The following is a 13,945-nucleotide window of genomic DNA, read 5'->3' as shown; positions in this document are numbered from 1 at the left end:
GTTGGTGAGAACTCTTATGTTTATAGAAGCCATATTCTCCATATGATCATTAATAAGTTGGCATATCTTGTGGCATGGCCAAAAGAGAGAGGTTCTCCCCAGTCCTAATAAAGGGTTCACACAGTCAGTTATCATTTATGTGGATAAAGCTCCTTTAGATTTCTAGTTCTTTACTCCAATTGCTTGCATGTTCCTGTTCCCTTTGCATGTTCAAGTTTTTTTGGTTACTCTGCTAAGTGGAGCTTTCTAAACAATCTGAAACTCCTTTTATTCCTGTCCTTTTTGACTTCTTATGCATGACGATATCTGAACACTAGGCTACAGTTAACACATGATATATTCTTGCAGGATGATGAGAATGCATTGTTACAGCAGGCCCTGGCAATGTCCATGGATGATTCTTCCTCCACAGTTGCTGTGCGAGACACTGACATGTCAGATGCATCTGCTGATGATCATGATCTGCAACTTGGTGAGAGCTTATCATTTAATATCTTGTATTAACACATCTATTGTTTCTATCCTCTGACTTCGTCCTTTGCTGAATTTGATGACATTGCCTCTGTGACTCTGTCCCAAAATTATTGACTTAGTTCAATTTGGCAGTAAGCTTTAGGTGAAATCAAAAAACGAAAAAGTTTTGGATGTCTTTGCACTTTTTCAATGAAAGTAGTTTCAAGAGTTAATATGGTGGTTTAATTACTTTAAGGGAGATGGTGATTTTGAGGGAAAAGAATTTTCATTTTAGGAAATGGAGCCTTATTTTAGGTCGTAGAGAAAATTTAATAGGAGGAAGAAGTTGGGGAAAGGAGAGGGTATATTTAGTTAGCTGTAATGTCTAAGCTGTGTATTTTGATCGGGGGATTTTTGAATTCATTTCTTTTATTGCTTCTCCAGAAGAGGAACACTTGATTCATGGAAGAGTGGTAGACATCTTGGTTTTACTCTGATGAATGTTGTTGCTTAAATAATGTTAAGTCTATTATAGTAGTGTGTGGGTGTATGTTGTATGCTATTAGTGAAAAGGCCATATATATGTTTAACAGTCAATTTTATTTAGATCTCCTAAAATACTGCAATTAGAGCTTAGTAGCTTACTCCTCCACATTATGGAAATTACACCTAGACCCTTCTAAAAATGCTGTGTTTACAATTTAACCCTGGACTTTAGTATTTTGGATGGGAAATATCAACAAAAAGTTCTAGTGAACTTTCAATTTTGTTTGGGGTCCGAAGCCCTTATATTTTACTGGCCAGTATATCCTTGATGATGTTCGAAGCTTTTAGGAGTATAAGTGTTCTGATTATAATTTGCTTCCTTGAGATTTTTGGCTAAAAAGTTAAAAGTCTAATCTTAAACCTGCTGACAAATACTAAAGGTATGAATATATAATTTATTTCTATAAATCTGCTCCATGCTTCAAAAAACGCGCACCGTGCGATGCACTGTGCGGCATGGCTCCAGAACACCTTTCCTCCATGATGCACCATGTGCCTTTGACGACTATGGATATAAACTAGAATCAATTTGTAAGACTGTTCCCAGAGTATACTCAATAAAATGATCACTATAGGAGCTTCTTTATTGATTTCCTCAATCATTCTCTATATATGTAAAAGAGTATATGATGTCGTTATCCCAAAGAGACACATTTTTTAAATATAAATATTACATATACATCTATCTCTATTTTCAAATGTCACTAGACATCTCTATTATTAAAAATATTATAAATAGCCTCTTAGATTAATATAAGTTTTGCGAAGATACTTTTTAGCATTACAAAGGCAAATCACATCATAATTATATAAACATACACTAACTAGAACGCACAAAGTAATTGTGTGCATACTGGATACATGACATAATGAAAGAAATAAAATGTAGAAGAGTGGACATTCTGCCTATCCATCTTAAAAGTGTTGGTATTTCCTAATCAAATGTTCCAGGCATTTTCTTATAATTTTAAAAAACTAAAGAATGCCACAAAGTCTCTTAAAGTGTGTACATAATAAATTCACCCCTCACAAAATATAAATGTTACAAATAGATTCGGGGGCAAAATGGTTAGTTACTAAATTTATTTTCAATTATTTTTCTTAACTTTTTTTTTTAAACCAAGGGGAAAGTGAGAATTTCACCAGTTCCCATTGGCTTAACAAATGGAGCATTTTCAAGAGGCTTTTGGTATAATTTCCTAAAGTTTGAGTAGTTTTTAGAGAAAAATAACAGCCATGATACTATGATTTAGAGCTTGTTTGTGACTCTCGAATGAAACATTGACAACATCGAAGTTCAATTTTGCTACTGCAGGAAAAGAATGCGTTCGTTTGTTACGCTTTTGAATGATGATCCACTTTCAAACAGTACAAAGACAAATTTGCAATCTTTTTCCTTATTATATTTTGGATACATCCTCTCCAGTTTCTTATCTCCCATTCGCTAGTGCACCCATTACCTTCTTCACTATTTGTTCATAATTACTTCCCCTAGCTTAGCACATCTTATTTCTCTCTCATTTTCATTATAAACAACAAAACTATTACAACACGATTCAGATAATTGGTTACATCACTATTCAGATAATTGTAATCAGTTTTTGTATTAAAGATATCGCTGAGTTCATGATTTGATGCCACTAAAATTAAATCCATCCACTTGAAGTGATGCATGGAATTATTTGATACTATTTGAGAATTGTACCAAACAAGAGCCATTTGTTTATGCTTTCTCCTGGGATTTCTTCAGTTGCATTGTAAAAGATGTATCAAAGTCTAAGCTTTCAATACAGGGAACCTTGGGGTAAGCTGAGGTTTAGTTGCATTGTAAAAGATTTCTTTAGTAGATATGCGTGCAAGTGATATTTTTGAAAATGAATCAGAAGGATTTCTCATTATTTTCTGGTTAATTTTGTTTTTGTTTTTCCGCTAAATATACCTTTGTCATTGCTGAAGTATTCCTTGTGAAGCTGATTAATTGTGAAACATTTTGGGAAGTCCCAGATTCGGACTGTTTTAATGCTTCAGGTGGTTGAGACATCAGTTTAATGTTATTTCCTATTTTAAATTATGAAGGAGTCAGGTGAGAATGTTTGTCTTTGGTGTGTCCTTGTCCTTTTTAATGAAGTTAATGAAATTTTATAATTGGCTCTGGTTTTGAAGCTGAATGAGCATATCTGTGGCAAGTAATTTATTTGCCATTTATATATTGACCTGCAGCAGAACTGCTGTTATATCCTTCTAGGAGACCCTTCAACCAAAAAATAAAAAAGATAAACTGCAAACAAGTTGAGCAGATTTGGCATTTCAAAAAATGATGTTATTAGATTCTAAATTGACCAGATAGATCTACCTCATGCCATCAAGGTTCATGTTGTAGACGCTCAATGTTGGAGAATAACAGCTAAAAACCCGGAAGTCTCCTGGTGATGCAATTTCTTTATAGAGATTTGGGAACTCAGAACTGGGGTAGGGAAAAAAAGTACATCAAGCAATCCCAGAACATGATGTCCAGATTTGAATTGATATTTTCCAATTAATTTTAAGCTTTAGAGTGTGTGATAGAGTACCAAAAGATCAATGTTCTGGGACTTGACTTGTTCTTACAGGATTTCCTTCTTGTTGCTCTTGGCCATTTTCATTGTGCTATTTTATTATAATATGATAATTTTTGTGAACTTACCTATAAGCTTTTTATCCAGGGCTACTGCCTCGACTATATCTCTCTACATTTTAATCTCTCTTGCCAAAAATTACTTCTTACTTTCTATATATAGGATTCTGGTGGAATCATCTGCACCTGACTTTTCTCTGATATAGTTTATTTATCCTGGTTCTTTTAGCGCTTCAATTGTCCGTGCAAGATGGTGCAGCAGATCAATCGAACCAGACAGACATGAATAAGCTATTGGCAGATCAATCCTTTGTGTCTTCCATCCTTGCTTCAGTAAGTCTAATGTTGATATGTTCGTGTTTTTCTAGTTACATTTTCATATTTGATTGATTTTGAATTATGCAGTACATACTGAAGAAAATGAAAGAAACATTTTGCTGCTACTATTCTGTTGCTATATTCTATAAGAAATTTGCTTTAACAGCTTCCAGGAGTTGATCCAAATGACCCCCATGTCAAAGATTTGCTTGCCTCCATGCAGAGTCAGTCTGAGGTGAGTTCAATAATCTCTCTCTCTCTCTCTCTCTCTCTCTCTCTCTCAAACAAAAAGTAGTGGCTTTACTTACAGCACTTGAGTTCATGTTTTCATTTCTGTTGATTCTCACTGTATATGGTTCCAGCAGAACAAGGAAGAAGACAAGGCACCAAAAGAGGAAGAAAAGAAGTGAACATGCTATTCCACCATCAGGTGTACTTTCAAGCTTTACGAAATTCTTCTATCTGTTTATCGGTGCTATAATGGCTTCACCATTACATAAATATTCTTGGAAACTCGAGTTGATTACAATATATTCTTCTCTTCACCATATGACGGATATCATGCTATTGTACGTTGAACCCCTTCAGCTAAATATTCGTAACTTCTGCACAGGTCAAAAGCATCTTTCTTTCCGAGCTGCCCAAGGTGTTGAGATTGACACTACGGATGTTGGCAATCGATGTCACTAGGAAGAATGTGCCATGAAGATTCCTGTTTTAGATTTGTTATTTCTCAATTCACATCATATGGCTATTTCAATCAAAACATATATGACATGAGTTCCTTAATCTTAATCTGGAGTCGCTGTGAAAATTAAGCATGTGAAGAATAGCTATAGCAATCCAGTCCAGGATATAAGGATTGTTGCACATCTCATCCTTGTTGGGTGTCTTTTATGATTAGCTGCTCGGATTTCAAGTTCTAGGAATAATTTCAATGGTTTATGATAGAAAAAAATAAAAGAAAGAAAAACTACAACAGTTGCGAGTAGTAAGAGTAGAGATTTTTATTTTCTCAATATATTTTAATGGGCAATAGCAATTATAATTAAATAAATATATTTCTAAGAAGTTTTCGAACATAAACATAAGTGAATTGACTATTTAAAAGAACTGACAATTAAAGATGAAACTTTTTTAGTAATTGTACTCTTTGCAGATTTGTGAGGCATCCTTTTAGGAACATTCACTTTGGACGGTTCAAGACTTAAGGTTAATAATATTTAGATCTCTTTTGAAAATATTAAATAATACTCTCATTTAAGAAATTTTAAAATTATATATGCACTCCTTTTGAAACTCATCATTTATATCTATTCATTAGAGTTTGGCGAAGTTGAAAAATATCGATACTAGTGAGTTAATTATATATATATATTTAATTTTATTCCTCATTTAATTTTTTACGCAATAAGTTTGTGCTTGTAAAGGGAGAATGTAATGATGTTTAATCTTACTCTCTCTCTATACATGTATATATATATATATGTATATGTATATATATTATATTTATCTATTTATAAGAAGAAAAATTCTTGAAAATATTAAATGAGAGAAAATTTAAAATTTTATGTATATTCTTTTGTTAACTTCAATATTTTTCGTTCAAATACGAATGAAAGAGGTCAAGTGTAAATTAAGAATTTTTTAAGGAGGTGTAAGTGTAAATTCAAATTTTATATTTTTAGAAGGGATCTAGATATAATTAACTTTAATAGTTATATATATGTACTATATATATATAAAGGGAGAGTATTTTTTTTACTTTTTTTGTTCTTTTAATATTTAATTTAATTAATTATTTATTAATTTAACTTTTCATTTCCTCACTATTTTTTATAGTTATTTTTTCTAAATTTTCATGGATTTACTTTGTCATTATTTATTTATTAATTTAATATTAACTTATTATTTTTGTATATACTTTATTAAGTAACAAATATTATGAATATTTTGGTTTCAAATAGTATTATAAAATTTGCACACGGTTGTGCCATAAATTAATACTTGACAACAGTTTAAAAGAGCACATTCTGTATTTTTAATTCTGATCATTTAATATCAAAAACTCCTAATTGTCATTACTCAAATATTTTTGCAGACTTGATTCAATTAAATTTGTACCAATTATATGGTCAGTGTAATATACTTATTATGTAATCAATATATAATTAAAATTTACTTTATGATTGATTTAATTTGACTAATTTAATCCGGACAAAAATTTTCGTTCGCACAAGTGAGCTTTCATGTAACCAATGCTGCAAGAGAGCTGGAATGGGCCGAGCCCAACAGCCAATGGGTCACACCTTACCATATTGAAAGAATCCGAAATCCTGGGTCCATTTCAAATCCCCAACGGCTAGTTTCCGCCGTCTCAACAGACAACACGCTCTCTAACGGTCATATTACTCTTTCCAAACCCTCATTACTTCTCCATAATTTCTCTATAAAACCTTCCGTTCTTCACCAAAATAACATCTCCTATTGCTCCTAATCTCTCTCCATTTCTCTTCTCTCAGCCTCTCGCATTCTCGGCGATTACAAATCTGAAATTTCCCGACGACCCTTTTCAAGGATTTCATTCATTTCTCAATGGAAACCCCGTCATCCACAAGAAGAGTAACAAGATCACAGACCTTGGCTGCTTCTGCCAACAACAGCAACTTACTCCTCTCAAGTAGGTTTTTGCTTTCTTTGATCCTTCTAAGAGTACTTCAAGATTATCTTGATTCTGTGTTTTTTTTTACATGTTTTTCGATTTTGTTTTGCAGGGAAAGTTGAGGAATCTGAAAAGGTTTTGGCGAAATCAAGGCAGAGGAGTGCTAAGAAGCAGCAACAAGACCGATCGGCCCTCATCGATATTACGAATGATTCGCCGATTGTTGGGCTTGCAATGGGAAATCTTGAGACCCCATCATCGGCAATGTCCAAGAAGAGAACGGGCAGTCAAGGGCAGTTCGCTCGTACTCCGGGTTCCGGCGAGGCCCTTTTGAGGGGTCAAGTGAAGACCCTTTTGCAGAGAGTTGAAGAAGAGGCTGAACTATCGAAAATTACGCTCGAAAATAGGCCACTCTTCAACCTTCAAGGCCTTGTCAACTCTCCAATCAACCTTGTTGCCCCAACTCCTGCAAACACACCCCAAGTCTTGAACCTCTCTGCTAATGCTGATGGTTTGCCTTCTGTCACTCCCTCCCCAGTCACTGAGAAGTTTCTGATCCCACAGGTATGTTTGTTGTTAGTCTTTCTTGGTAAAGAAAAGAACTTCCGTTCTGTTGTTGAAGTTTTGAGTGTACAATGTTGATCCCTTTATCCTGATTTTAGATGTTTGATGAAAAGAAACAAGAGGGAGTTGAGTCTGAGAATCTGATCACAAGGTCTCTGTTGCTGGATTTCTCTGAGAAGTCTGATTCATCTGAGTGCTCTTCTGTGGTGACTTATCAAGGAGTAGTCTACGGAGACACAGAGAGTAGCAAAGAGAAACCCTCTACTGATGACGATGACTCGTCGATTTGGTCTATTCAGGTGAATGCAAGCAGCACTATGGATGACGACGAAGAAGAACAAGAAGGGGAGAATTGTCCCGAGGAAGATTGTGATGATGATTATTATCAATATGAAGAAGAAGAAGGGCATGAATTTGGTGAAGATAATGATGACCTGCTTGATGAGCTCTGTGAAGGAATCAGCAAGATTAGTGTGAAGGAGGGGCCAAAGTTTGAGGGGAAGCACATTCGGTTCGTTTACAATAGCGACGATGAGATTCAAGACGAGGAGCAAGTGTGTGTTGGTGATGAATGTGAATCTCCATCATTGGATGCTTCTTCACCTAGTCGTGGGGTGCTGCGTTTAAAAGGCTTGCCAACGCCTAAAGGGAAGCATCTCCGGTTTCCTCAGGAATCGGAGACGATGGAGAGATGAAATGTTGTCAGCACCCATGGGTTGTTTTTGCTCTTGATGATGGTTGTCTTCCTTGTGACACCATCATGGTTGTCTAGATTGTTTCTATTGTTTGATGATTCAATTGGTTCTGTTATTGGTTTACAATTGTGCTGATGATATTTTGCTGCTTTCATTCTAACTGATATATATCAATTGATATTGATTTTATGATCTCTTGAAGTGGAGTTCTGACTACATCAATCTGATTATGTGATGCTTTCAGGCTTTTTCAGAATCATAATTTCAGAAAATCACTGAAACGTACAAAAAGAAAATGCATCTTTTGAATTCAAAATATATGTAGATGAAGCAAGTTGCATGATGAATGATACTGGTAAGATCTATCATTTAAAATTATATGGAGGAGGATCAAAAGTCAGATTCTAAGTATAATCTCATGATGAAATTATTATATTTCTTCTTTAATTTTCAAGATTTTCCAAAATAAGATTTAATTATCAAAATAGTTATGTCTTTTCTCAACACTATTTCTATCTTAAAATACTATTAAGTATGTCTTAATTACACTGTTTTTCTATCATCGATTTAGTAAATATTGTAAGAAAACTTTTCCTTTAATATAATATTTGAAACTTCATATTATTTCAAGAATTTCCAAAAATCTTGAAAATCTTGACCTAAAATCCTGTAAAAAATGATGGATTTGATTGTTAACCTTCATCATCACCAATGGAATGACATCCTCATCTTCCCCATTCACATCCAATTCTAGGGTAACATTCTCAAGTTACATTACAAATGTTCTGTAGCAAACATTTAAAACTACATATGATGTGATATGTCGTCACGAGGATTCTTAAATGTATCCTCACAGTTACAAGTAATATTAAAATCGTGCTTTGTTTTAACATTCAATGAATGACATTAAACATTTTCGACCAATATCATTTAACAAAGTTTGAAACGTATAACATTTTACAATTATAATCACGAACTTGGGTAACACATATTATTGAGGAAATTAGAGAGTCCTTGTCAGTCACCTTCAAGAGGCTACAAAGACCAATCATGCGATGAGCATATTGGACTAGGATCAAGCCACTTTTTCTATAAATAGAAGGAAGTGTGGTTGGCCATATAATGGTTTTTTTTAAGCATTGGTGTGTGTCTTCATTTGTGTGCTTCTCCTCTTACTTCTCTCTATTTTTCAAAAGAGTTGTATCTCTTTCATTCCTTCCCAAGGACTTTAAACTCATTCAAACTTTTTTATTAAGAACCCTAAAATGGTTTTTAGTTTATAAAAATATTGTTCTAGTTCCACTGTTTTACGTCCTGGGCTTGTACTGATTTCTTCACTTACCTTCCTCAAGATGACCCTTTTACGTAGAAGGAAATATAGGGTCGTTGTGTAAAATAGTGACCCTAATAAATTATATGATAAATCGAGAATAAGTATATATGGTCATAAATCACAATAAAAGGGGCCATAAAATGAGTATTTAAAGTTTGAAAATCGTATAATAAAAATATAATAAATTCGCAATAAAATGAGACTATTAGTGAGAATTATAAAATAATTAAGGTTACGCTTGAAAAGATGAATTTTGATTTAGGTAAGAATTTCAAATTCATATATCTAAAATATCTTATGTGGAATTATAAGATTCTCATAAGGACTTCAAATTCATTATTTGACCAATGACTCCAAAAATTTCAAATCTATCGCGTCAACTATTACCATCATTATACTTTTATGTCACGTCTATGCCGCACTCTAAAAAAAAATCTTTTTGACCAAATTCATTCCTATGTCATTTTGTGTCACTGAAATGAGATAAAATGAAATTACAAGCAACCACAACCATGATTTCCCACATGTCGGTGGCGCTATATTTTACACAACTAAAGGTGGTCCACCAACATTATAAGATATGCTTACACAAAAATTTATTACTAATGGCAGATGCAAAGCAACAAGTTCATATTATTCTAGTGCATGGCGCCTGCCACGGGGCATGGTGTTGGTACAAGCTGAAGCCGCTGCTCGAGGAGGCCGGCCACCGCGTGACGGCCCTTGACCTCGCCGCCGCCGGAATTGACAGGAGAAGTCTGGAGGAGCTCCACACATTTGCCGACTACTCGCAACCGCTACTGGAGCTGATGGCCTCAATTCCGCCGGAGGAGAAGGTGGTTCTGGTCGGACACAGTCTCGGTGGAATGAATCTGGCCTTTGCCATGGACATGTACCCTGAGAAGATTAAGGTTGCTGTTTTCATAGCAGCAGCGATGCCTGATTCCATACATAAACCATCCTACGTTTTGGACCAGGTAGATCTTATCATATTGAATTTTGAATTCAGGTACTGTTACGCAAACTACTACGTTTTTTGTATTTATTTATATCTATATCAATATTTATATTATTATAAGAGAAAACTTTTTATTTTACCAACTCTTAAACACTCAAATTTATCATTTTAAAGGAATATCTTAGTAGTGACTTGAAGGGTTAAATGCAAATTACCTTTCTATGTTATACGAAATGAGCAAATTATCTTCTTGTGAAAAAAATAGCAAATTATCCCCTTATGTTTTTCATAATAAAGCAAATAAGCCCCTCGCGCGAATTCGTGTCATTCATGTGCTATTTTTAGATTTTTTTTATTTTTAATTATAAAATTATATTTATAGCTTTATTAATAACCGTTGGACCTGCTTGTATCTAAGGCTTAAATTGAATTAACAAGATCAATGGTCTAATTTAAACTAAATTTGATAAACAGTCTAGATTCAAAATGTAGTTAAAAGATATATTCATGATATATTTTTATTAATTAAAATTATATATGTAGGGGGGCGGCGTCGGCAAAGTGGAAGGGGGGGCTGGCGGGGGGTGCCATTTTGGTTGCAGTTTAATTGGGTTGGGACAATTTTTGTTGTCATTAATATCTATATATATATATTATTATTGTGAAAAAAATATTTTTGTTAAATCAATTTTTGAGTACTCAAATATACCTTTTCAATTCATTTCTTCTCTTAGGGAAAAAAAAAAGTGAAAATAGTAATTTTAATATTTTTTTAATAATCTCACGATTAAAAAAAAAACAAAATTCTCTCAACCCACTGCTCCGCTTCTCCCTCAGCTTTCTCTTTTCACAAGCTTTCTTATTTTTATTAAACTCACAGTATCAATTTATTTTTTCTCTCTCCTTCACATTTCTTTTATGATCTAGGAGCTAAATAGTCATTTTTCTTTTGAGGGAGCATTAATAATTATTTAAATAACGAGAAGGTATTTATAATTATGATAAATCTCAAAGACGGTAGTTATAGTTTGCCCTTATAGTAGGAATTTAAAAGGTTACAACAGATTCTGCACCAAATTCTATCAAGACTCTAAAGTTAAGCATGTTTGGGTGAAAATAATATTAGGATGAATGACCCTCTGAAAAGTTATAATGTTGCACCCCTTAAAAAGAAAAAAAAAATCACAATAGATTTTTCAAAAACATATTTTAACTTCATAGAAGAAGACATCCAGACCAATAAGGCCTCGTAGTCAAGAGGTTGTGAGTTCGAGATCCTATGTATTTTAAATATAATAGTTAAATTTAAATTAACATTTAAATTTATGTGTATTAATGTAATAATGATTGGAAAAAAATTAATAAAATATATTATCTTTTTCAAAGAAAAGAAGAGGACATCCAGAAGAGAAGGGACCATCAATTAAACTGACTTGACAAATCCTACAAACAGAACAAAAAGGCATCATTATTGAAGTTGCTTCCTTCATTTATCTTTCGAAATATCTATATATTTACTCTTCTACATTTGGAATGGCGGAATATATATTTATATATATATATATATATATATATATCTCCAAAAACAAGTTTGTAGTTGTTATTGGGGGAAATTGCAATTTTTGTAAGTGTTGGGAGTAGCATTTTGGGTTTCGTACAAATCTAATTTTTTGCAATTTGGTCCCACAAGCTTTCAAAATTTACAAACAATTCTCCCAAAAAAAAATCATAAATTGATCGTAAATCACTAAATTAGCGTGTCACGTGCACAACACATGTAATTTTTTTTTGCGAATTGATCGAAAATATCCTCAATTCACGAATTTTGAAAAATTATGGGACTAAATTACAAAAACATATTTGTATAGGATTAAAAATACCACCCAATACTTACAAGACCAAAATTACAATTTTCGCTTGTTATTAGTGGTGGTTGGTGATAACATTGGAACAATAATTTCATCTTTTATTTAATTTCTTATTTATAAATGATTTTAATAATCTCTTAATTCACAAGATTTCATATTAATTGATCTTTCATTTTAATGGGAAGTCCGTGGGGATGAAGTCAGCAGAAGATTGGGTAGACACTAAGTTCATACCCTTCAGTTCTTCGGAGGAGAATCTAACTTCAGTGCACTTGGGACCCAATTTCATTTCCTCCAAACTCTACAATCTATGTTCTCCCGAGGTACATTCCTTCTCCTCAATCCTTTTTTTCTCCTATAGATGCATTTTTAGTCCCGTAGCTTAGATTATTTAATGTTTTCATCTCTTAATTTTTTAGGATAGTATTTCGATCCTACATCTTTTTAAATTTTGCAATTTCAGTTATTTTTTTTCTCCAGAGTTCACCTCAACATACTTTTTTTTAGACAAAAAAGCTCAGGTACTTTAGATTCTCCAAATCCAGAAACAAAAAATGAGTTGCAGCCCCAGGGGGGTCTCAAAAGTCCACCGTAAAAGTTCCTGCAGTACGAGCGATAGAGTGAGCTACTCGATTGCCTGTTATACAATCTAAAGAAAGTGAGTGAGAAAAGCTAGATACAAGAACTTTGATATCCCGAACAATGGAACCAATAATAGATAGATCCCCACTACTGGATTGTAACTTATGAATTAGAGAGGCACAATCCCCTTGAAACATAACAAAGCGCCAACCCATCAGAAGAGCAAGAGAGACAGCATCCCAGAGGCAGCCAAAGCTTCAGCCAATTCTGGGAAAACAGGCTGGACGAAGCAACATGCAGCCCAGGCAACACACTGCCATTATCCGAGCGAGCCACAACACCACATCCATCCTCCAAACCCTCCAAAAACACACTCCATCAAAATTAATCTTCACCCACCCGACTTCTGGAGGCCTCCAACCGCTACCCACAAACATCCCACCAAAATTTTACCCCTGGATGAGTGTCTCTGAAACTCTGCCAAGAAACGAGAAACCCCAGTCAGAATCTCCAGATGGTCCTTATGTACATTCTGGATCAATACCTCGACTGTAATATTATATTAGAAAGTTAAAGGACAATGGAAAAAACCAGCCAATAGGAATAGTAGCCCCAACTTTAAAAAGTCAAGTAAGATGCACTTGTATTTTTCCGACAAAAATACCAACTCGAAATAACGAGAGTGAAATTACAAAAATTAAAAGAACACAAGACCAAAATCTTATTTTTATGTAATTTAATTTACGGAATCCATAATGCATTTAAATTCAACAAATAATTACATGCATGTAAACCATTAAAATATTAAAACAATGATGTCTGGCAGGATGTGGCATTAGCAAATATGTTGGTAAGGCCATGCTGTCTATTTCTTCAAGATTTGTCGAGTAAGAGTGCATTCTCAAAAGAAGGGTTTGGGTCAGTGAAGAGGGTTTTCATAGTGTGTCCGGAGGATAAGACCATCCCCCTAAATTTCCAGCGCTGGCAAATTGAAACCATTGGAGCGGACCAAGTCAAAGAAATAGAGAATGCAGATCACATGCCGATGTTCTCAAAGCCACGAGAGCTCTGCCACTCTCTACTTGAGATTGCAAATTACTATGTTTAATTTAAGTCCTACGTACTAAAATTGCTTTTGATAGTTGATTTCCAGTATGGATTACGATGTGTATGGCAATTGAATGCTTCGTGCAACTCATGAAGGACTGTCTGTTTGTGGTAATAAAATAGACATTTCACTTTCTGAAGCAGTTTGTTGTCAAATGGAAGTCACGTACGATCATAATGGTAACGAAAGAATCACTAACAAAAAAATTGTTTTATTTGCGATGGAATTTTATGGAACTTGTAGA

The 13,945-nt window shown here is 34.0% G+C and overlaps 3 protein-coding genes across 4 annotated transcripts in view; all 3 read left to right on the top strand.

The window, feature by feature from the left end:
- Positions 1-4,856, top strand: part of LOC105178155 (26S proteasome non-ATPase regulatory subunit 4 homolog) — a 7,281-nt gene extending 2,425 nt beyond the window's left edge. Inside the window, exons 7-11 of one of the 2 annotated variants that reach the window (XM_011101542.2) lie at positions 349-472; positions 3,843-3,946; positions 4,098-4,166; positions 4,297-4,361; positions 4,545-4,856. In XM_011101542.2, coding sequence (XP_011099844.1) covers positions 349-472; positions 3,843-3,946; positions 4,098-4,166; positions 4,297-4,341 — 342 coding nt within the window. In that variant the 3' untranslated portion in view covers positions 4,342-4,361; positions 4,545-4,856. Of the gene's footprint in view, positions 1-348; positions 473-3,842; positions 3,947-4,097; positions 4,167-4,293; positions 4,362-4,544 lie in introns of both variants that reach the window. The other variant, XM_011101541.2, reaches the window with a different exon arrangement.
- Positions 6,395-8,044, top strand: LOC105178154 (chaperonin CPN60, mitochondrial). Its single transcript, XM_011101540.2, has 3 exons — positions 6,395-6,611; positions 6,706-7,157; positions 7,256-8,044. The coding sequence occupies exons 1-3, from the start codon at positions 6,527-6,529 to the stop codon at positions 7,850-7,852; spliced, it is 1,134 nt and encodes a 377-aa protein (XP_011099842.1). The 5' UTR covers positions 6,395-6,526; the 3' UTR covers positions 7,853-8,044.
- LOC105178153 (salicylic acid-binding protein 2) lies at positions 9,698-13,843 on the top strand. The gene is made up of 3 exons (XM_011101539.2): positions 9,698-10,162; positions 12,197-12,334; positions 13,420-13,843. The coding sequence occupies exons 1-3, from the start codon at positions 9,698-9,700 to the stop codon at positions 13,699-13,701; spliced, it is 885 nt and encodes a 294-aa protein (XP_011099841.2). The 3' UTR covers positions 13,702-13,843.

The sequence above is a fragment of the Sesamum indicum genome, linkage group LG15 (genome assembly GCF_000512975.1).
Source record: "Sesamum indicum cultivar Zhongzhi No. 13 linkage group LG15, S_indicum_v1.0, whole genome shotgun sequence".
Lineage (NCBI taxonomy): Eukaryota > Viridiplantae > Streptophyta > Magnoliopsida > Lamiales > Pedaliaceae > Sesamum > Sesamum indicum.
This window is presented reverse-complemented; position numbering and strand designations above follow the sequence as displayed.

Excerpts from the sequence above, each read along its gene's own strand:
- LOC105178154 (XM_011101540.2), top strand. The coding sequence starts at position 6,527 with ATGGAAACCCCGTCATCCACAAGAAGAGTAACAAGATCACAGACCTTG. Across the intron at positions 6,612-6,705 it reads CAGCAACTTACTCCTCTCAA|GGAAAGTTGAGGAATCTGAA; the intron begins GTAGGTTTTTGC and ends TTTGTTTTGCAG. Across the intron at positions 7,158-7,255 it reads AGAAGTTTCTGATCCCACAG|ATGTTTGATGAAAAGAAACA; the intron begins GTATGTTTGTTG and ends TCCTGATTTTAG.
- LOC105178153 (XM_011101539.2), top strand. The coding sequence starts at position 9,698 with ATGATTTCCCACATGTCGGTGGCGCTATATTTTACACAACTAAAGGTG. Across the intron at positions 10,163-12,196 it reads CATCCTACGTTTTGGACCAG|TCCGTGGGGATGAAGTCAGC; the intron begins GTAGATCTTATC and ends TTTAATGGGAAG. Across the intron at positions 12,335-13,419 it reads ACAATCTATGTTCTCCCGAG|GATGTGGCATTAGCAAATAT; the intron begins GTACATTCCTTC and ends GATGTCTGGCAG.